General features: G+C 39.8%; 3 protein-coding genes across 5 annotated transcripts in view; all 3 read left to right on the top strand.

Moving 5' to 3' along the window:
* The first annotated feature begins 287 nt into the window (after positions 1-287).
* miip (migration and invasion inhibitory protein) lies at positions 288-3,665 on the top strand. 2 transcript variants are annotated; one of them, XM_079579013.1, is made up of 9 exons: positions 288-603; positions 1,612-1,718; positions 1,841-1,928; positions 2,015-2,126; positions 2,423-2,502; positions 2,581-2,707; positions 2,978-3,074; positions 3,208-3,321; positions 3,538-3,665. In XM_079579013.1, exons 1-9 carry the CDS (start codon positions 369-371, stop codon positions 3,643-3,645), a joined length of 1,068 nt encoding a protein of 355 aa, XP_079435139.1. In that variant the 5' UTR covers positions 288-368; the 3' UTR covers positions 3,646-3,665. The 2 variants fall into 2 exon arrangements, with proteins under 2 accessions (XP_079435139.1, XP_079435140.1); XM_079579014.1 differs by lacking the exon at positions 1,612-1,718 and having other exon boundaries at positions 415-603.
* A 3,681-nt stretch (positions 3,666-7,346) lies between these two features.
* On the top strand, positions 7,347-16,031 carry tnfrsf1b (tumor necrosis factor receptor superfamily, member 1B). 2 transcript variants are annotated; one of them, XM_079578306.1, is made up of 9 exons: positions 7,347-7,487; positions 12,275-12,377; positions 12,901-13,026; positions 13,293-13,448; positions 13,707-13,800; positions 13,885-14,165; positions 14,245-14,334; positions 14,406-14,467; positions 15,135-16,031. In XM_079578306.1, exons 1-9 carry the CDS (start codon positions 7,437-7,439, stop codon positions 15,630-15,632), a joined length of 1,461 nt encoding a protein of 486 aa, XP_079434432.1. In that variant the 5' UTR covers positions 7,347-7,436; the 3' UTR covers positions 15,633-16,031. The 2 variants fall into 2 exon arrangements, with proteins under 2 accessions (XP_079434432.1, XP_079434433.1); XM_079578307.1 differs by lacking the exons at positions 13,707-13,800; positions 13,885-14,165; positions 14,245-14,334.
* A 1,055-nt stretch (positions 16,032-17,086) lies between these two features.
* The window catches only part of trim62.1 (tripartite motif containing 62, tandem duplicate 1), a 50,925-nt gene continuing 46,321 nt past the window's right edge, over positions 17,087-21,690 (top strand). Inside the window, exons 1-2 of the mRNA XM_079579525.1 lie at positions 17,087-17,140; positions 18,601-19,138. Of these exons, the coding sequence (XP_079435651.1) occupies positions 17,121-17,140; positions 18,601-19,138 (558 nt within the window). The 5' untranslated portion in view covers positions 17,087-17,120. The remainder of the gene's footprint in view (positions 17,141-18,600; positions 19,139-21,690) is intronic.

The following is a 21,690-nucleotide window of genomic DNA, read 5'->3' as shown; positions in this document are numbered from 1 at the left end:
GATGGCGGATCTCCATGGTAACTGTGGACATTCCCGAACTCTATATAAGGGGGAAACTACAGCAATGAATACTTTAAAAATAAGTGATAAAACTTACAATATGCCAAAGGAACCAGTGGAAGAATACTGGGAGCATGCACACAGAGCCCCCTGCTGGTTATTGTACGTGTTGCAGGTAAAACAATGTGCCTGTGTCTTTAAGAAATGCATGATGGGTAACGCGTCAGCGGCCAATCGCATCATTGTTGTCAATGCGTTGTTATGGTGCTGCCCCAGTGAGTGCGATTCAAAAGACAAAAGACTTTAAACTTTCAATAATCGACACGTTTTCAACATATGCTGCAAGAATCTAGACCCTTAAATGAAACATGTTGTCTCCGGACCGTCTGGAAGTTTTGCGAGAGAAAAACAAGGCGTTGTTGGCTCAGCTTCAGCAGCAAAGACAACTGTTAGAGGCTGTGAATGGTGGGTTACAGAGCCGCAAAGGGGTCATGGAGGACGGGGCAGAGGAGAACAGTGAGGCCGAAGAGGTGGTGACCGTTACGGATGGAGACAGAGGACCAGCCCGGGCAGCGCTCGCTAAACCCACAGTCACGTTTACGGGTAAAAAGTTCTGATAACCTGATGTGCTTTATTCTTAGCCGAGCTGCTACGGAAGTGTAAATGGACTGACTGCAGTATCCGCTTCTGACGCCAGATGGCACTGGTGAACGCTCTCATACATTCACTACATCAACATCATTAGAACCGATTCAATGATGAGATTCCCACGGGATTAAAATAGAAAGTGAGACACCGCACACATTCACAAAAAAAACAAAAATACAACAGATCAGATGTGCAAAACATAGCCAAGCAAGTGTCAACAATTTAATAAATACTGAAACTAGACCAGTGAGTTCTCAACCTTTTGGAGCCGCGACCCCCATTATAACAGTTCATGAGGATCATGACCCCCGCCTGGGTCAGACCATGGGAAAAACAGGGAAATCAACCTATATAATTCTTAACCTCTTACCACCCGCCTATGCATTCTGTCCTCTTTGGCTATAGGCCTGTGTAACACCTCATTTGAAAGCTAAGACCCACAAAACTGATCTTTTTCCTTGCGTTGTTGCTGTCTTGTGTCACCTTTTTTATGTTTTTTTTTGTCACATTTTTGTTGAATTTTTGTCACATTTTTGTTACATTTTTGTCTCTTTTTTTTTTTTTTGAATATTTGTCACATTTTGTTGAATTTTTGTCACATTTTTGTCGTGTTTACATCCTTGTTTTCTTCTTATTTTTTGTGGCTGTTTTGAAGAAGCTTTTTGTTTATGGTAAAGCCAAACTGGAGAAAATGGGATCTGTTCAGTTGGGAGTTAAGAGGTTATAAAGCAGAAGAAAAAAAAAAAACAATGGTTAAAATAAAATTAATAAAATTTAGAACAAATATTAGCACCCTGGTAAAATAGCATGTATGCTACAGCACCATAGTAATAATATTAAAATCTACATTTTTATATATATGCTCTGGTCCCGACCCCCAGGTTGAGAACCCCTGAACTAGACAATAGTATCTGAGTGTTTTTGTGAATCTATATGCTTTATATACAGCTATAATTGTGTTAGATAACATTCAACTTCCTTCAGCCCAGACATCATCTATGACATGTGAACTCAGAACAGAGGATCTGAAACATTCAACTTCAAATTCGCCCAGGGATAAATCTTGTCTGGTAGGTCCTTAATTGAACTTCTTATGCTCTTATGCTTGTGTCTTTTTTTTTTTTTTTGATCAAGTGTCGGTATAATACAGTGACTCATTTTAAACATGCTAATAGTTTTCAATACATTTCAGAAAGGGCAAACCGCGCTGAGGGGTGAAGAAAGGCATATCGCAGACAGTCAGCGTCCGCGGCCGCTGCTGGGGTATGACTGGATTGCAGGTATGATGCTTTTAGAAAAGCCCGGACATCATTTTTTGATGCGCACACACCCACAAGCCACTGGAACCTGTGTAATTCTTCTGCAGGAGTCATAGACGCTGAGGATTCACTGTTGGAGCGCTCGGAGGATTTTTTCAACGACCTGTGCACATTTCGAGCTCTCAATAAAGACCAGTGTGTGAACAGCTTAAACACAGGGTGAGTTTCCTCTTTTCAGAAGCCCGATTCATCTCCATATTTTTTCAGCTTCGCAAAGTGTCACAAGTCAAATTTAGTTTAGCTCTCTCATGCAGATGTTGCACGACTTTGTTGTCATTAGAAAAAAATTAATTTGCAAATATATGAATCACAATAGATTAATTGAACAATCCAACAAAAAAACGAAGACCAAACTGTCAGACTTGATCACTCAGATGCCTCTTTAATTATTCTAAATATTAAATGTTTTAATAGATCAAACGCACCACCAGTAACTGTGTTGCCGCCTCCAACAGGTTTTCCGAAGAATCTAATTCATCCCCTCCGTCAAGGTCAGAGGAGGACAGCCCTACGACTCTCAAAGATAGTCATCAATGTAGGTGGTGCAATCTTTCTTACTTGTCTTTCTGATACTTCAAATATTGATCTTCTCTCCTCTATCTGAACGTCACAGGTACATTTTCCTATAGGATTAATACCAGACTGTTTCCGGTCCCTCTGAACTCTCAGGAGTGCTGCCCCGTGTGTAAAACACACAAATCAGATCATCCCCACACCGTTAAAGAACCAGCCCTCATCAGGTATTTGAGTCAATTTGTGTTAGGAACAATACAATGACCGATTTAGAGCTAAAAACAGGTTTTGAGCTTCCTTTTTCTCACAACCCTAGAAGATTATTTAGAATAAAGGAACACGTGTGTGAAAGGGGACTTTGATATCAGGTCAAATTTGGCGACTGCATACAATCTAAAAGGACATTCTTTTCACACTATCATAGAAGAAGTAAATTCAGTGTCGCTCGAAATAAGGACAGTTTTGTAGAATTATGACCAGTATTATTTTGTTGCAAGGGTAAGCATTCCTCGCTCCACCATCCTGCCTTCATACAAGTACAAAGCTCATCGGCGTTGCAGTTTCAACCCCTCAGACAGTCTGGGTTTGCCTTCTGTGAGTAAAAAAAAAATCTATAGAATATTCATATTAATTCCCAAATGTAGAAATCCAAATACTGTTATAACTTTGTGAGTATGTACAGCCATTATCAGTGACTGTATATGTTTTTGTTTCTGTTTTTTCGCAGCACTGTATTTCAGGCTGGTCAAACAAGGTTCAGAGCTCTCTCGCAGCGCAGAGTAACCTCGATCTGAGGAGCAGTTTGGACACAAAGAAGGAAGCTGAAAACAAGGAACTAGAGGTGAGAACCTGGCCTTTTCACATGTCAAACTGTTGAGTCATAGTAAAAGAGACGCCAATGCAAAGGGTGTTTTTGTTTGTGGCCTTGCTTACCTTGCCTTTTGATTCAAGAGAGGTTTACAAGCCCCTTTCGTTTAAGATTGAATGAGATAAAAGTCAAGTTTATGCCTTCGAGGTGGTCTTGTGGTGGTGTAACTTTAACTGTTTTGTGTTTCAGAACCTGCCCGCTTTCAAGGCGTCCAGGCAGAAGCCTCAGCAGGTCCCGCACGTGTCTCTTCTAACACGCCACAGCTTTCAGCACTTTTCACCGAGAAAAAGAAAATAGGCGCTCGTTTTTGCAGCCGTAATCAAAGTTTAAATAATGCTTGTATACATATTGTTTGCAAAGAAAATTAGCTGAATAAAAATCTCACCAGTTTTGCCCAACTTGCTTTGTTAAAAAACAAGAAAAACAGGTACACCTTCTACAACTTCTGTCTTCTGTCTTTACATCTTGCTTTATTTTTACATCCAGCCAACTGCGGCCATGTATTGAAACATAATATCCAAAACAAATGAGGAAGTTTCACAACTATGGAAACTTAGTGAAGAAATTACATGGCTAATTTGAAATTTAAAAAGCTACATTTTACTGCCAAGAAAAATCAGCATTCATAATACCCTGCCCTATTTTAATGTTATTTTTTTTCTTCTGAACAGCATAATATACCACTGTACAAGTGTATAAAAGGGTTTAATAGATCTGAGCTCTCATGAGGCAAGGCATGTTTGCTTATACCCTGTATTTCGTACACAAGGCAACTCAAGGCGACTTCCAAAAGAAGATATGCGAAATTACAATCAGGTCAAGGCAAAGCACATACATAAAAACATCAAGACATGGGAAATATACAGTACACTGGGTCACGTGTTGGAATTTTTTCTTGGAGACAGGAAGGACGAGGTGGGGCTGAGGAAACGTGTTGAGGCCGTCGCAGAACGATGGGGGTGTGGTTAGGGGGGTATGTGTGTGCAGTTGTTTACAATCTTTGAAGTCAGTGTTTTGTAAAATATGAACCAAGAAGCTCAGTCCTTATCTAGTTTTGCTCCGTGGCCTGAAGGGAAAGTGTTGACGGTTCTAGCTGCTTCAAACCTCCTCTCTCAGGAGGAAGAGAATTATTCCAGCAATAATTCATAAATTATAATTAATTAGCTTTTACTTGGTCTCAGCATTAGTTCAGTTCAGTTCAGAGCAGGTAGTTCGATTCACAGTTCATCCCTTTTCCTCACAAAATATAGTCCACCTTTTGTCCGTCTCCACAGCGAGCTGCCAGGTTGCATATAATAGTCCATCGCTACTTTCTGGTGTGATTCTATCAGTCATTCATTCGGTCACTCTGCTCCAAAGTGTTTGTTCATTTCAACCTGGGGCGGACTGGCCATATGTCCATTCTGGAAGAGCACAGAAGGGCCACGGGCTCTAGGGCCACCGATCTGGCCTCTCACTTTACATTACTCTTACCCCCGGCGTAACTGAGCTTTACCCAAATCTAAAAGCTTAAAAGAAAAGCAAAAACAAAAATGTGCAGGAAAAGCAACATAAAAGTTACAAAAACACAACAAAATGTGACGAAAACGTGACGACAAAGCAATGAAAAAAAGCGATGAAAAAACAACAAAAACATGACAAAAAACCCAGAAAAACAAGAGACCAAAACACAACGAAAAAGTGACAAAAACACACCAAAAGTCACAAAAAAGTAAGTGAAAAAGCAGCAAAAAGCAACAAAAACATGACAAAAATGCAGCGACAACGTGACAAAAAGTTGCCGTCACTTTTCTAGATTTTAGCTTTCAAATGAGGCGTTACAGTGTTGCTCTCCAGTCAAGAAGCCTTTAGATTTGGGTAAAGCCGAACTGGAGAAAATGCTCTCGGTTAAGGCGGGTGGTAAGAGGCTAATATATGTATTTGTGGAAGTGTCGCATTTACGTTAATTTGGACCAGGCTGGTCAGAGTCCAGGGCTGTTTTTCAGTCCCAGTCCACCCCTGATTTCAACCAACAGCACTTATCAAGAGTCCAAATAAGTAAATATCTTTGATATCTCTCCGACCGACAAGGCCACTAGGCAAACGACAATCCACTCACTCCACAGATCCATCGCAAACTCAGCTGTGAATGTCCTGTCAGGGCAGACGATCTCCTCCATGGCCTCACTTTGTGAAAAAACCTTCAGTGCTGAGAGACCAGTTAATCAATTCCATAGTTTAGCATCAGGGTCAAGCATTGAAAACACAGATTCAATTATGTTACTTGTGCTGTTCACTGAGCCAGAGCACAAAGAGACGTTGACAGGAGAAATTGGTAGTGAAATGCCCCACAAGTTTAAATCTGAATCCTAAAATACAGAATAGCAATTTTATCACTGCAGAAGCTACAGTTACAAAAATGAGATTTTAATTGCACAAAATGTATATTGTGTCTTATTTTTTATGATCTAATCTGTAACTGTGTCCAACGTTGAGTTGTGTAACTGCCGGGAACAGCTGATGGAAATTAGATTTGGCTAAATCTGGTACAAAGCATCATTTGCATTAATGCATTTTGTACATGGTCCCTGTCAAATAAACTAATAAACTAAAGCATACATTTACAGCATTGTTTTGCGATAACAATACTTTTGAAATGAGCACAGATGCTTCTTCCTTTATAATAACTTAGACAGATCTTATCTTGGTACAATTTTAAAGGTTGTAATCTTACTACTGTTCTTTCTGTTGCCTTAACACGGGTTTCCCTTTTCCCAGTGCTTGTTTTGGCTCCAGATTGACGCATACTTCTGTTTTTGACTTCCTTTGTCACTTCCTCTCTTCAGGACCAAGCGCTGCAGAGGAATAGACTCAGAAAGATGCACAGCCATCTAAAATCACAGGAAGTCACATCCTCCAAACTATACAAAGTAGGCTACTACAGTAAGAGACGCATCTACAGAAATCATGTGATCACTGTGGTTACTGCCGTCTTCTGCTGTACATAATGTCCTGTCACAAACCTTTAAGACCTTTATATCCAATAAACACATGAAGGACATATTATACAAGGTATAAGTTAGGGTTCCCACCACAGTGGGACACACAGGATACCGTAATATCCTGCATGAAAACTGGTGAAACCACTAAACTTATATGTTTAGGCATAAGAGAGTATTTTTTTGGTGGTAAAACCAGTGGTAATATTCCATGTAGATACAATAGAAGCAGTAGTTTAACATTTTACTGTTACTCTGGAATCGCGTTCCTCCACTTTCATCTATAACACTGTAAATTGCGGCCGAAACTCATGTAACAGTGCCCTGTCACTTAACAGTGAACTTCACACGATTCGATGCGTTAATGAGAGCGAGCTGCAATGTACGTGGGAGAGGGGAAATTTAGTACAGAAGACAACTCCTACTCAGGAACAAACTTTACAATTACGATTAAACTCCACAATATGAAATCACTATGTCAAATAGTCTTATATGGTCTACTCATTACAGCGAAGTCAAAAGAATAGTGCCTGACAAACACAATTTTAAGTGCTGGTGCTGGAAGGATATACAGTGACTAAAATGGAAACCCTGTTCATAGTTAATCATGAGGAAGTATAGAAGACTCTTTAATTCAAAGGTTGGGTTGGGAAATTTGACAAAAAATTATTGAAAATTCATTTGTAAATTTGTGAAGTGCTGCAGCTATTGCAGTTGGATATTGTAGACATTACAAGCATACCATCAGCTCCTATTCATGTATATGTGAGCTTGTTTGTTGACATTGCAAGAACACTAAATTACATAAACAGTGTGCAGCTCAATATCAGGAGGTAACTTTTGATTGCCTATAAACAGATTAACTGACTTCTCGACTTTCAGAACTCTGTCATCCTTTACGGACAATCTAATAGAAGTGCATTGTCATTATATAAACCTGCCGTAGCCTGATGTTTGGGGTTTTACTTGTTTCCTTCCGACAAGCTCTCAGCACATTTCAAGGAAATCGCTCAGAGGCGACTGACCCGCCTCCTGCCATGAACAGAGCAGCGCCTGCACACACTGCCATCTCTGTCCTCCACACAAGATCATTTACCTTCAAAACAGGCGATGGAGGATTTGGTTTTACTGCTGTTTTTGCTCTTAACTCTCACTATTGAGGTAGGCATGTTCATTATTCTGTTTTGAAGTAGACCGTGTGTTTGCGTAACTTGGAGACTGCATGCTTGGCAGGAGTCCACATTCCTTTGAGAACGGCTTGGCATATTGTTTCGCATGTTTGTTTTTTATAGCGTTTTTGAAAAAATATAATAGTGTTTACATTTTGGAGTCAAGTGCAAGTGCAAGTTTGCATTATTTAAAGCACCAGAGAGTCTTAGTAAGGATCTTAGAAACTACTGCGTTCATCAGTTAATTGACAGAGAAGGATGTGATTTTTGTCATGGTTAATACAATATTGTAACAGTGTATTGTTGCGGATTTCTCTATGTTCAGAAAAAGCAAACAGCCAACTACTTTTCATGCTTGAATCGGAGATGCTGTTATGGACTGGTGCACTACTTCAACAGTGTACCACAGTGCATCACCTTCACTACTATGAAGAAAGCTGCTATTTCTATGATATCTATGCTTTGGCCACTGGTGTTATCTTGACAAACGGCTGGTCCCCGAGAGGTCGAGACCCCAGTGTTTCACAATGGGTCCTCTGGGGTTTTTAAATTAAAAAGAAGAGTTGGTGTAAATGACAATATATAATGTTGTACTCTTACACACTGCAATAGAACCTTGTGCACACATGTGTATGATTCAGCAAAACCTGTTTTTCCTTGAAGTGAAGGTAATGAGAAGTTTGAGGTAAAACAGGGGTCACTGGGTGAAAAACTGTTGGAATCACAAGCCTACAAAGCTTGTCAACAATAGATTGATGGCAGCAGTAAAAGACTCAAAAGGCCTGTTCTAGGGTAATGTCTAGTTTGTTTAGTTGGTTAGTAGGTTAACTCGCTTGTAAAACTTTTAATACTGTGAATGGGTTTGACTGTTCCCCTCAGGCTTGGAACATTAATGCAAGGTCTTGGCTCTTTTGTTGGCCCTCAAGCATCCAGTCACTTGGAGATCCAACAAAAATTGGTCTGAGGATCGCATTGCGCCCTCGGGCCACAGTTAAGACACCCCTGGTCATTCCAGCACACAGAAACCGGACAAAAGTATAATATATAGGAGGTATACTATCTGTTGTGAAATCTGTTGTGATTTTGAAAAATATTTTATGAATGTAATGAAAAAGCTATTTGTTTTGTATTTCTTACAAACACAATTAAAGGGGGGGTATTATGCAAAATTGACTTTTTCAAGCTTTACATCATGTTATTATGTCATTCCCTCATTTACAGACCAACAGAAGGTTTGGTCATCATTGTAGTGTGATATAGACTGGTGCTATGTGATTGAAAAAAGCATAATACCCCCTCTTTAATACTTATGCCAGAAGACATTTTTTCTAAATAAAATTAAATAAAATCTGCATTTAACAGTGTGACCTCAGCCATGTCTTGTTCTCAAATATGGCTGCATTGCTGTTAACTTTTTAACCTGCGCCTTAACTGAGCGTCTTTTCTTCAGTTCGGCTTTACCCAAATCTTAAAGCCTCTTGACTGGAGCTTACAGCCCATAGGCTAGTGTTAACACATCATTTGAAAGCTAAGACCACACATCAGGACTTTTTTGTCACATTTTTGTCATGTTTTCGGAGATTTATTTTCTTGTTTTTGTCGGAATTTTAGTCGCTTTCTTTCTAGCTTTTTTTCTATGACGCTTTTCTCGCTGTGTTTTCGTCACTTTTTCATCACTTTTCAGTTGTGTTATTGTTGCTTTTCCCGTATGTTTTTTTTTTGTGTGTCACTTTTTGTTGTATTTTCATCCTCGTTTTTTCCTCTGTTTTGACGCATTTTTTCAAGATGCTTTCAGATTTCGATCGCCCGATTTGTCCTTTTGTCCTCATTGTGTGATGTATGAACAGTTGTCCTGGCTTGCACCTTCAGCTAGAAGACAATATCACAGGCTAAAAAAAACTGGTGACTGGTTCATTACTGTAAAGCGCTTTGGGCCTGATAAAGGTAGAAAGCGCTATATGAGTCCATTTACCATAAACACCACAGTTTGGGAACCACGGTACTCCTTCTATGATGGGTGGGGAGGTGAATTGTGAGAGCTGATGTGTGTGCGCCAATAATTTCATCATTATTATTATTATTAACATTTTGTTTTATTTGATTGCATCTACTCTGCTTTTTTCTGTTCTATTTTTCTTGGACATCATCTTGAGGACCCCCTTGAAAACGAGATGATTCATCTCATGGGGCTGATCCTCTAATAAAATGTTCATAAATAAATACATTTGGGTGAAGACAAACTAAAGAAAATGTGCTTGGTTCAGGTGGGGGTTATTCCTTGTTCTTGTTTCACTACTGCTGTTTCTCAAACTGTGGTACTTTGCAGTTCTGTTCTTTGTATAATTCTAGCGACAGTTTAAACCTTTATTTGCAAAGTCCTTTAGATCCTGTGACACTCAGAAAGCTTAATTTTTTTCTTAGGTGTTCCTTGATATTAAATGTTTGGGAGCCACGGCCTTGTTGGGACAAACCCATTGTCCACTCACCTCATTGTGTTGGTGGTTGTTAAAACGTATGTCTTTATCAACAGCATCCTCCCTGCCGCCCGCCTCTGTTTCCTGCAATACAAACATGCAGCCCTCTTAGCACATTCACACTTTCTCTGTCATCAAGAGGGCATTTAGTTGCACTTTCATTTCGTGATTAACGGCGTGTCACCTGCTACTGTTTGCTGTTTTCAAAAGCGGTTTCTGTGAGTCTGCACACACGAGCAAGAAGCCGAAAGTTAGATACAGTCAAGACTTTGTGAAGCCCGCGGGACAGGTGAAATGCATCTCTTAAGCAGAACAAAAGCTGCCTGTCTGACCACACGGCAGCTCTGAGAGGAAAACTGGCATGTGGCAGCGTAAGCAAAACTGCTTACAAAGGGGAAAAAATAGATCATACCATTCCTCTTTACACAACTGCTGCAGTCCAGTGAGATTCAGGCGGTGTACTCACTTATACCACACACTCCTGTGAATGTTTACATGGCCAATGTAAATATGGGTGGTATCAGGCACTGTTTAATCACTGCTGTGATTTTAGTGACCAATTTAGGCAGAAATGTGAGTAATTCCAAACGGTGTAAAACAGTGTACCACTGTATATTCCTTCAATCTCCGTCAGGCATTATGATAACTCTTCTATCTAAGATTTATAAAAACATGGACTGATATTATAAGGCAACATATGCCATTTAGTCTTAAATGCAATAAAATGGAGCAACCCTCTCTGTTTGAGGAACTGCTCCAGAGGTTTAATGTTAACAACCAACAAAGCAAACAGCAAAAAGTAGTGTGTGCCATTTGTAGCTACAAAAGTAATGACTAACATTCCATTATATATTTTGACATTGTTGGTGTTTTTCTTGCAGCCAATAGAATGAATTATACCCACTCTTTTGATCTGCATGGTGATTGAAAAAACATCAGCAGAATAACATAAAGTTTAGTGATTGACCAATAAAACACATTAATTATTATTATTGCAGATCCTTTCAGGGCACACACATTGTGTTAGATTACAGAAGTGGCAGCTTGTTCGGGCATCTATCAAAGAAACTAATTAAAGAACAGATTGTACATTAGCAAACCAGCAATGGTTCTGAAACTGCTTCTCTAGCATAATATTTCAGTGAGCTTTAGCGGGGAGCATTTGTGTCAGGTGTGAGTCATTTGCCATCGACTCTCTGCATAATATGCAATTTTGTCAGTGCTAATTTTGTCATTGAGAGAATGTTGTGAGAATATCCTCTGTTTGATAAACGATCTCTGGTGAGTTCAGGCTAACAATGACGGTGTTGTCGTCTCTGTTGCAAATGTGGCAAAGCATTAGTTTTACATTAGTTAAATCGTATTTACTATTGCCACATGAAAAGCAACATTTACCTATGGAATGGAATTACAAATGAACATAATTATGCAAAAAGATTAAAAACAAAAAGGTTAATGTAACTATTTTGTCTGTTAACTAAAGCTAAAACGTATTAAAAATCCTGAATGAAAGAATGATATAGGACTGAAACTGCTCTTGTTCAAGAGCTTTAGTAGTTTTCATTGTTTAGTAGTTTATTTGAGCACTCCCCACCCCCCCTTCTCCAAAATGTCACAATCACTCAGTTTATGGAAGCTCAAAGGGAGTCGAGCTTACAAGTGCCTCACCCTTGTTCATGTAAAATGTGTATTTCATGACGTTGCGGTTAGACACTACTTTTACATTTACATCAGTTTCAAAACACAGCTCAGTAAAATAGAAAAAAAAATCCTGAACCCATCAGGTTTAGCAAACCTTTTTTTCTGTTTTAGCATACGTTTCAGCCTAGATTACTTGAGAGCACCTGTGTTTGTCTACAGTTTTTTCGATTACTCAAGAGCCCCTTGACGCACTCACCCTATATATATATATATATATATATGCTTTTGACCACAGATGACCAAAGTGCAGCACCTGGGTTCCCTTTTCCACCTTAATCTACATTTATATCTGCAATATTAGCATGTGTTTTACTTATCAGTACTCTCCATGTCCCAAACCACGTATAGCTCAGCATCAATGACACAACACGCTACCAAATTAGAAGAAAGCATGTTGTGCCTTAACACCAAACTCATTCTAAACGATACGTGCTCTCTTCTACATGATGCTGTGTGTACACAAAACAGAAGCCCACTCAAAATTTCCAGCGTCCTCGTTGTTCTCAGTTGACATTCAGGCTTTTTTTTTGTATGTTGCTGCTTTGAAGTCTTCATTTGAATAAAAGACGACAACCCGTTATATATGTGTGCTTTTTTCCGACAGACGAGGTCCCTGCCCTATGCAGCAGACGCCAATCATAACTGCTCTGCCCCTGACAAGTATGTTAAAGAGGGGGCAGGCCTGTGCTGCAGCCGCTGTCCCCCTGGTAAGTGCAAAACCAGACACATCAAAACACATAGTTCAATATGATGCAGATCCTAAACATAAAAAATATATATATACGCGACCTAAAACCTGGTAGCTGCCAGTGTACAGAGATGACAGTTGAGATGAAAAGATGAGAATGCTTTGATGACACAAGAGAGGAAACTCTGGTAGCCCTTTTAAATGCGGAGGCGAGATTGCTGAACCAGATCATGAAGCGGCAACCCGGGAAACTGGTTCTTTAACTGAAGAATCTAAAACAAGTTAATAAATAGTTACAAATCTAGTAAATTGTAATCTATGTATGTATTTATTTAGTTGAGACAGTGCATGTTAATGAAGACACATGAGACTCAGTGAACACATTACGCCAGATGTTAGTCATGGGCTAATTTCCATCCATTTTCCCCCACTCGCACTCTCAAACACACTCTCATTCACCTGCCCTATTGTACATGTTTTTAGTGGTTATGCTTATGCTACAGCGCTGGAACCTAAACCCTAAACCCTTTATTTCTTCACAGGATATAAACGTAAGACGGAATGCACCGAAACTCATGACACCGTTTGCGAGCCGTGTGGAGCAGGGCAGTACATGGAGAAGTGGAACTTTGCACAAAACTGCTTCTCCTGCACCAGATGCAAAGAGGGTCAGTAAAGATAGCCTAATGTTAATATAGGAATGAATCAATGATGATTTCCCGGAGTCAGCAAGTACTTTTCTGGTCATCTGTGGACCAAACCTATAGGGCGTATTTCCCAAGCTTGGTAGCAGCGTGTTTGTGTAGGTTCTCAGTCTATATACACAAATATCCATTACTAATGTCGACTTGAAAGACCAATCTCTAATTGTAACAAGATGTTTTCTTATTTTATTTGTGTTAGTCATTCATATGTAATGCCTTCACTCTCTCAGCTCGAGGTCTGCAGTATGTTGCGCAGTGTTCCCCGACTACAAGAGCTAAGTGTGACTGCATGCCGGGCAGATACTGTTACATGGGAAATAATCACGGATGCCAGGAATGTGTCTCATACAAAACATGCAAACAGGGATATGGAGTCTTAGCACCAGGTAAGATGTGATTGAATCACTGTCTGTTTCTTATTAATAAATATTAGGAGCGTGTATAACTTAAAAAAAAAACATGTATTTAATGTATCAGAATGTATTAAGTATTATGATGTTGGGATTTGGAACAGTTTTTTATTGTGTTTATGAGATGCAATCCTCCGGCCCTGGTTAAGTTTTGAATGTCTACATATAAATGTACACATTGCCCTTATTTTTTCATTAATCGGTCTTAGAAAACTTGCATTACCCATTCTACAGGGACGTCTACATCTGATGTCAGGTGTCAAAAGTGTCCAGAGGGGACTTTCTCAGACACGGTCTCCTTCACAGACATCTGCAAACCCCACATGATGTAAGTGCCACCATTTCTTTGTCATTGGCTTACCTCTTTAACCAGGGTGCAGGCGCGTGACCTCATTTCTTTCTTCTCCTTTAGCTGTGATGAAAGGGACATTATCAGTAAAGGCAATGCCACTTCAGACACCGTGTGCAACTCTGTTGCAAGCACCCAAACCAAGACAGTGCTCAATACCAAACCAGAAACTGTTATCTCAACTACAGCGACTCAGCTATGGCAGCCAACCACAGTTAAATCAAAGTCACTTCCCATAACCACCGCAAACTCAACAATTCCTGGCATTTCGTTGATTTCTACAACCGCGATGCCCAACCTGACAAAAAGCCAAGTTCCAGACACTGGACCAGACAAGCAGCTAGGTAAACCATAGCATGATCAATATTCATTTGTATTTAAAGTTGTGTTATTTCATTCTATCGGGTGTCTATTTCAAATCAGCTGCAGTGGTTGGAGGTGTTGCTGGCATCTTTCTGCTCATCGTTGTGATAGTTCTACTGGTACTGTGTACACGACGAGTCTCTAAGAAACGTAAGAACTTAGAAAAGTGAGGGCTGTGATCAAAAACATAATTTTTCTAACTAGTTTTCATGTTCTTTCAGCTGCCTTTGAAACCCATACTAAAGTGGATGCAAATGGAAACTGTGAGACTGACTGTGACGATGTAAGTGTTGCCTGCATTAAACTTTAGTACTCCAGTGTAGTCTATGCTACTCTACGGATGTAGCCCTGCTTCACTTAGTCCCACACTTGCATTCATTGCTCTAGTAATAATTATACACTGACTTAACACTGACTTAATGAAGTACAACGCTTTGTTCACCCCCTCATCACTCACTCACCACATTCACACATGGGTACAGCAGGTGAAATGCAAAGTCAGAACCCGGATTCAACCTTTAGGTCACCCGAAGACGGTCTGCAATACATGTGCTACAGCCTTAACAATTAAATGTCACCTAGTTATTTCTTAGAAAAGATACAAACTTTGGTTCCACATTACTTTACAGCATGATAATAACATGGAAATATGACAGAGATAGCGTGGTAACTAATCTCTAGTTACCACACTATCTCTGTCATATTTCCATGGACATCACATTTTGTAGCTATGGTTCCATGTTATTTATTACCAGGAAAAAGCGAACCATGTTTCCATGCCGTTAAATTAGGTAAAGGATTAATCATAACAAATATATTGTTTTTCCTGTTTCTGTTTCATTATCATGTTGTACACTTTTAGGCACCATGCTAGTTTCATCCTATTAGCATGCTGTTACCGAGCTGCACAGTAAAGTACTTCTCTGACCTTTTTTGTGTATGTGACGCAGACAAACCACTGTTATCATGGAGACACTCACCATTTGAGTGTCATCACTGTGCAGCCGGAGCAGCAGTGTCTTCTTCAGAATGGGATAGATAACCACAACAGCATTGAGTCGATAGAACCTCTACAATCTACTATACCTCTTCACCAACCGGAGTCCGCCTTGTCTGAGCCCCTGCCTCTCCAGTCCAACGTGCATCCATCTGTTTCCCAAAATGGTTTGACGGCCCAGACCTCTTCACAGCCCACAAGTCCCCAGAACATGACTCCTAGCCCACTCGTCAATGTCAACATCAATTTGCACATCGGGAATGGAACGTGTAGTTCTCCAGCTGTGTTGCTGAAAGACATGCCGCCAGCAGAGCCTCAGATCCCCTTTGGAGAGGAAGAGGAGAGCTGTAGCCTTCTGCGGCAAGAAGATGGCAAGCCCTCGCTCTTGTCTGTGGAGGAGAGCGGAGGTTTTAATAGCACATTGTTAAAAACACTAGAGCAGTTTGTGTAGATGGTTTAAAGGTCATGCTGTGTGATATTTGAGTAAATTAGAATGAACGGTCAAAGAAAGTTGTTGACGTTCTCTCAGCCAGTTCATGTCAAGGATGGATGGAATTGGGAATGAGCACAATAGATGGGACAGCTTATGAGAGAAAATGGATACATAATGAACATGCACAGAGGAGGGGGAGTCAATATGTATAAGTAGGGCGCTGGGCTCCCAGAGAGGAGGCCAAGAGGACGACTAAAGAGCAAAGTATAGCTGTAGAATTTTGGACTACAGGATCTTAAAGGTGTTTGTTTCCACAAAAATGGGATGTATTGTATTGTTTATACTCGTATATAAGACCCTGTATTGTAAATAAGGATACTGTTCCTCAAAAATAATACAATTCCAGTATAGTTGTTTCTTTTTATTATCATCAAACTAAATAGAGGTAGCCTATAACATGCAAGACTTTGAGAATGTCCTTTTAGATATTGGACACTGCATTGAGTACTGCAGCCAATAAATACATGGAAGCAATGTAAAAAGTGGTGGCAAGGAATCATGTGAATATGCTTTTATATTGTGCCTGCTGTAAATATTAAAAATATACATGATACAAAACATGAGTAATGTGTGTGTCACTGTGAGTGAATTTCTCCATTGTGTAAAGGTTTATCTTATCTTATTGCTTTCCCAAACTTCCAACAAAAGTTACTTACTTTTCAGCCACATACAAATGGGTGGAAGGCATTACATTTGTGTCAATGTCAAAAACTAAGCAAGAAGTGGTAACGTGGTTTCATGACAGATTTAGCCTCCTTTACGTTACAGCTGTTTGATCAGCGAATTAAAAAAAAACAACTCACTGTCACAGCATTTCTTCTTTGTTGTCCAAACAGACCTAAATGTAAATGGGCAGTAAAGCCATTTGGAAGAATATACTGACGGGAAAAAGGGGTAAAAAACAATTTGTTGAAAATGTTTTTTTTGTCCAGATTATGTTGTAAAGTTGTCCATGTGCGTTAGTGTGGATAATACTGACATCTGACGGCGAGAGATGGTAATTACATCCAACCCACAACCCCCTTTGCTCCTCCTTCCCAATCTAATAAACATAAGTAGAGAAATGTAAAAGAGTAAATAAATGAAATCTGGTATTAGAGAGGCGTTTATTTATTCATATTTTTAAAAGATAAACCATTTAGCTAACACTGGCGAGGAAAGTAAAAGGAAAGGAAGCCTGAACCACTTCACCGTTCTTAAAGGGGTGCGCTCATCTCAAAACCCACATAAATAACCACATTCTGTGATTACAATAATGACTAAAAGTATTTTATTATTGTTATTCGCTCAATATGTTAAACATTCGTTGGTGATTTAATCGATTTAGCTAAAGAAGCTTATGAACGTGGGATCACACCCCCCCCAGCGGGTGCTGCCGTTGGTCCGCTCTGTTGCCGCTGTCGTCGCTCTCCTTCCTGAAAGAGCACTGTGCTGCTGGAGCCGTGGATGTCGTTCCGAGGACACCAGTAAGTTGATCCGATTTCTCATTTTTGCAAAAAAATTACCCACAAAGTCACTTAAATGTGTGCAGGCTAGTTCAATATCTGGCCCCTTGATCTTTCTCTTAAATGTGACGCTTATTCGCTCTTTATTTCGCCCGTTTTGTGCATCTCTGTCCCCTCATCCTCCGCTGCTGGTGTCGCGGTCCTTTGGTCGGCTCTGTTTACAAACGCTGCGAGCAGGAGAAAGCCATTTCAATTGCGATTTTTGCAGAGCGATTTGACAAACGATTTACGGGGTTACTTGACGAAAAGCTTTGACGGATGAGCCGAGTGTCGCAATTTGCGGCTGAAACTCTTGTCATTTACGGGAAATTGATCAGAAAGTCTAAAAGACGCCGAGAACAGGAAAGCCAGGCAGGAGCAGCTGGGATAATACTGCCGCAGGTGTTTCCTCGCTTTCCTGTTGCGGCTGCTGTACACATCATTAAATCCTTTACATTTTCCACATAAGCGTGCCAGTGGGAGTTGGATTACAGCAACATGTGAGACAGATAAGACTGGAGTATCCTTTGAAAAAATGTGAATTGAATCATCTGATGCAGGAATGAATGCATCACTTCGATTACTTTGCAGGCAATCTCTTAGAAATATAAATGATGTTTCTGGTTAGGGCTGTTCGATTATTGAAAAAATAATAATCACGATTATTTTTGTCATAATTGAAATCACGATTATTCAAACGATTATTTGTTGCCTTAAAAAAAATCCATCAAAAAAAGTGACAAAAATCCATCAAAAAAAGACAAAAATCCAGCAGAAAAGTGACGAAAATCCATCAAAAAAAGACAAAAATCCAGCAAAAAAGTGACAAAAATCCAGCAAAAAGTGACAAAAATCCATCTAAAAAAAGACAAAAATCCATTAAAAAAAAGTGACAAAAATTCATTAAAAAAAGACAAAAATCCATTAAAAAAAGACAACAATCCAGCAAAAAAGTGACAAAAATCCAGCAAAAAAGTGACAAAAATCCAGCAAAAAAGTGACAAAAATCCAGCAAAAAAGTGACAAAAATCCAGCGAAAAATGACAAAAATCCAGCAGAAAAGTGACAAAAATCCAAATATTAAAATTTTGAAAAAAAAAATAAAGAAATAAATTTGAAAAAATAAAATCGATTTTTTGCGATTATGCTAATTTTGTAATCGTTTACTGTCCTATTTCTGGTCATTGTGATGAGAGTATTGAGTGTGAATATTGCAAATGTACTGAATCAGTATTGTGTGAATGAGCAAATTTGGTCCCTTTAATCTGTCAGACTAGGGGAAGTCTTATTGAACAACACTTTGTTAATCTATAACTGAAGGAGCCTGTGGTTGTCAATGATTTCTGCAGTGTTTTATGAATGAAAATTGTCTTGGTCGTGCCTAATCTTTTCTAATTGTCCTGTAGATGTCTGACATATTTTCTGGTATTTGTCATTAACAGAAACCGTAAAGTATTTCCTGAAGATCTCACTCCACTCCCACATGGCAGAGAGCCTCCTCTGTACTCCAGATTAAACCGTGTCCTACAAGCCCCACAGATTTTAGATGCAGCTCGATTTCAGTTTTTGCAAATGGCTTGCTGTCTGAAGGACGAGCTCCTCTGTTCCATCTGCCTGAGCATCTACCAGGACCCCGTGAGCTTTGGCTGCGAGCACTACTTCTGCAGGAAGTGCATCACCGAGCACTGGAGTCGGCAGGAGCCCCACGGACCCAGGGACTGCCCGGAGTGCCGGCGCACCTTCGCCGATCCGCTCCTCTCCCCTAGCCTCAAATTATCCAACATAGTAGAGAGGTATTCTGCTTTTCCGCTAGACGCCATTCTCAACGCTCAAAGGAGCTCCTACCCCTGCAAGGACCACGAGAAAGTCAAGCTCTTCTGCATCACGGACAAGAACCTGGTGTGTTTCTTCTGCGACGAACCGGCGCTTCACGAGCAGCACCAGGTGACCACCATCGACGAGGCCTACGAGGAGATACAGGTAGGCCTGTCACGATAACAAATTTGAAGTTCGATGTATAGAGGCAGGAGAATATCGCGATAAACGATATTATTGGCTCTATCGATACTAGATACTGTCAACTCAGGCATGAAAATGACAGTAAATCTTTGTTCTAAAAGTGCATCACCATATCCTAAAATACCACACATGAAATATAATGCAACTCAATTTGCTTCAGTTAAAAATCAAAGTTTTACAAAGAAAACATAGGGGGGAATGCTAAGAAATGTACAGACGATAAATATCAAGCCCAAAATATATCGTTTATGTGTTATTGAGAGATAAGTTGAATATAGTAACTATCGTGACAGCCCCAGGTCAGTCACACACATTCACATATAACAGGATTACATTTTAACTAATTATTACTTCGTTATATGGCATTATGCTGGTGGTATTAATATTAATTAGTTCTGATTAATTAGTTTTTCCCCCAGATAAGTGGCAATAAGATTAAAAAAAGTTTAACAATATAATGCTTCTAGATCATGATGATAAAGTTCCATTGACCTCAGAACTGCTCATTGACACAATAAGTTTGACCGGCAACAGTTATGGAAATGAAACATCCTCGTGTGCCCCGCGCTCTGCTAAACGATCAATAATAAAAAGATAAGATAAGATAGTCTTTATTGATCTCACAATGGAGAAATCTACTTGTTACATTCAGTTCTTAGAAACACTCAATGTGTGCAAATAGGTAGGAAATGAGAGGGAAAGAAATTAAATAGTAAATAGTGGTCTTATATACAATGACTACCAAAGACTTTGTGGGGACAAAAAGTATACACACTAAATAAAGTAAACAGACTACAACAAAAACAGCAGTTGATGTCAAACCAGGGAAAACTGGAATTATAGAATAAATAGTGTGATGTTTCAAAGTACAACTAAAGCAAATCCGTGCATGTTTTTGTGTTGGTGACCAAAACAAAAGTAAAAACAATCGCGTCACTGCTCGTACTGACATTGTGACATTCTTGGCACACACTGACAGTTCACTCGTGAAGGGAGAGTTGACATGTCCCCAAAAACCATCACTGCTCCTTGCTTCAATTTCACGCCTGTGCACTCGCTGACCCCGTGGGAACCGCTCAGATAGTACACTCCGCTTATAGCGCCACTCATACTGACTTTAATGATTAATTTAAACTTTCAGGAAAACCCATTTAGACGAGGGCCGCTCAACACACTGCTAATTTATAGCTGTTTTGACATTCACCATCTCATGATCTTGTATTTGAAGAAACGAAATGTATGACAGATATCGCTTTGGCACCTTCCTCAGTATTCAGTGAAGTGATATCTCGATTTGTCAAACTGGCTTGTTCTTGTTCGTTGTCTTTACACAATCATCATATAGTGTAGCTGCATATCACAGATTTCGTTTTCCCTAAAAACCTTCACTGCTTGTTGCTTCAATTTCACGCCTGTGCAGCCTCTGACCTTGCAGGAGCTGCCCAGACACAGTAGTAAACACTGGCTAGTCTCCTCTCTCTCGGTCGCTTTTTAATGCCTGCCTTTTTATTAAAAATTCAAATGAAAGCTTTTAGGGTGTTTTTGACCGCAGCCTCGTTCGTGTTTTGGTTTTTGTTATTTATTCAATGTGTCCCAGATCTATTGGAGAACAACCTCTTTCCGAAAACAGATTCAGGCTACATCCCAAGGTGGTCCTGAATCACTCACTTACAGACATCATTCATGCAGTAAAGTGTGATTCATAATGCTCTTAACTTATGCATGAGTCTGTCTCCCGCTAATTGAGCAGACTTGTTGTTATTCAGGTCAGTAATAGCTGGCACCTGACAGAACAGGTGGGTGAAGCACATTTATCTAAATATTGTATCGGGCTGACATCGGCAGGTAGTTTAACAGCGGCACCAATCATCTTTTATGTGTGCTCTTGTCAACACACAAAAATAATCAATAAAGGAGCAATATCATGAAAATAGATCAATTTGTAAACTTGCCACACCTATGGACACGGTGCAATTCCATTTAAGCCATTTGTTTAAAACTGTGAATTAAACATTTACTGACTTCAGAGTTGTCATAGCAGCATATTTGCGCTGAGTCACACTATCCAAACAGGAACAACTGAATGTTTACGTTTGTTATATCCGTTCGAGAAGAGCCAAATACCTTTTCTTTCTTCGTCTCTTCTTGTCTTGTGTGTCCATCCCACCGCATCTTTTTTAGCTTGTTTTTACTTCAGATGTTGCTTTCTAACATATTTTTTGCTTTGGTTACAATTCAGTTAGCTGGGCCTACGCACACTCAGATGTCATCCGCCGAGTCACTGCTTTTTCTCTTGTCGCTACTTGTTTAGTGAGTGTCAGCGAAATTTGGTTTTCGATTCAACTTACAGCAATGTTTTTCGAGTGACCCATAGACGCCTACAATACTGAGCTCTGAACTGCTCATGCTTTCCCTTCTGTCTTGTGTTTTTAAATTCTTAACCTGCTTGCTCTTTGCTACCGACTATCTTTGTGGCGCCTTGGGAAAAGGTCTGGATCTGCGTACGATTGAAG

The sequence above is a fragment of the Gobius niger genome, assembly GCF_951799975.1.
Source record: "Gobius niger genome assembly, chromosome: 20".
Classification (NCBI taxonomy): domain Eukaryota; kingdom Metazoa; phylum Chordata; class Actinopteri; order Gobiiformes; family Gobiidae; genus Gobius; species Gobius niger.
The sequence above is the reverse complement of the archived record's forward strand: the minus strand, read 5'-3'. Positions and strand labels throughout refer to the sequence as shown.

What these genes read in the sequence shown, in the direction of transcription:
- tnfrsf1b (XM_079578306.1), top strand. Translation starts at nt 7,437, where the DNA reads ATGGAGGATTTGGTTTTACTGCTGTTTTTGCTCTTAACTCTCACTATT. An exon ending in CTGCAGCCGCTGTCCCCCTG is followed by an intron (nt 12,378 to 12,900) that starts GTAAGTGCAAAA and finishes ATTTCTTCACAG; the next exon opens with GATATAAACGTAAGACGGAA. An exon ending in TGGACCAGACAAGCAGCTAG is followed by an intron (nt 14,166 to 14,244) that starts GTAAACCATAGC and finishes ATTTCAAATCAG; the next exon opens with CTGCAGTGGTTGGAGGTGTT.
- miip (XM_079579013.1), top strand. Translation starts at nt 369, where the DNA reads ATGTTGTCTCCGGACCGTCTGGAAGTTTTGCGAGAGAAAAACAAGGCG. An exon ending in AAAGAACCAGCCCTCATCAG is followed by an intron (nt 2,708 to 2,977) that starts GTATTTGAGTCA and finishes TTTTGTTGCAAG; the next exon opens with GGTAAGCATTCCTCGCTCCA. An exon ending in CTGAAAACAAGGAACTAGAG is followed by an intron (nt 3,322 to 3,537) that starts GTGAGAACCTGG and finishes TTTGTGTTTCAG; the next exon opens with AACCTGCCCGCTTTCAAGGC.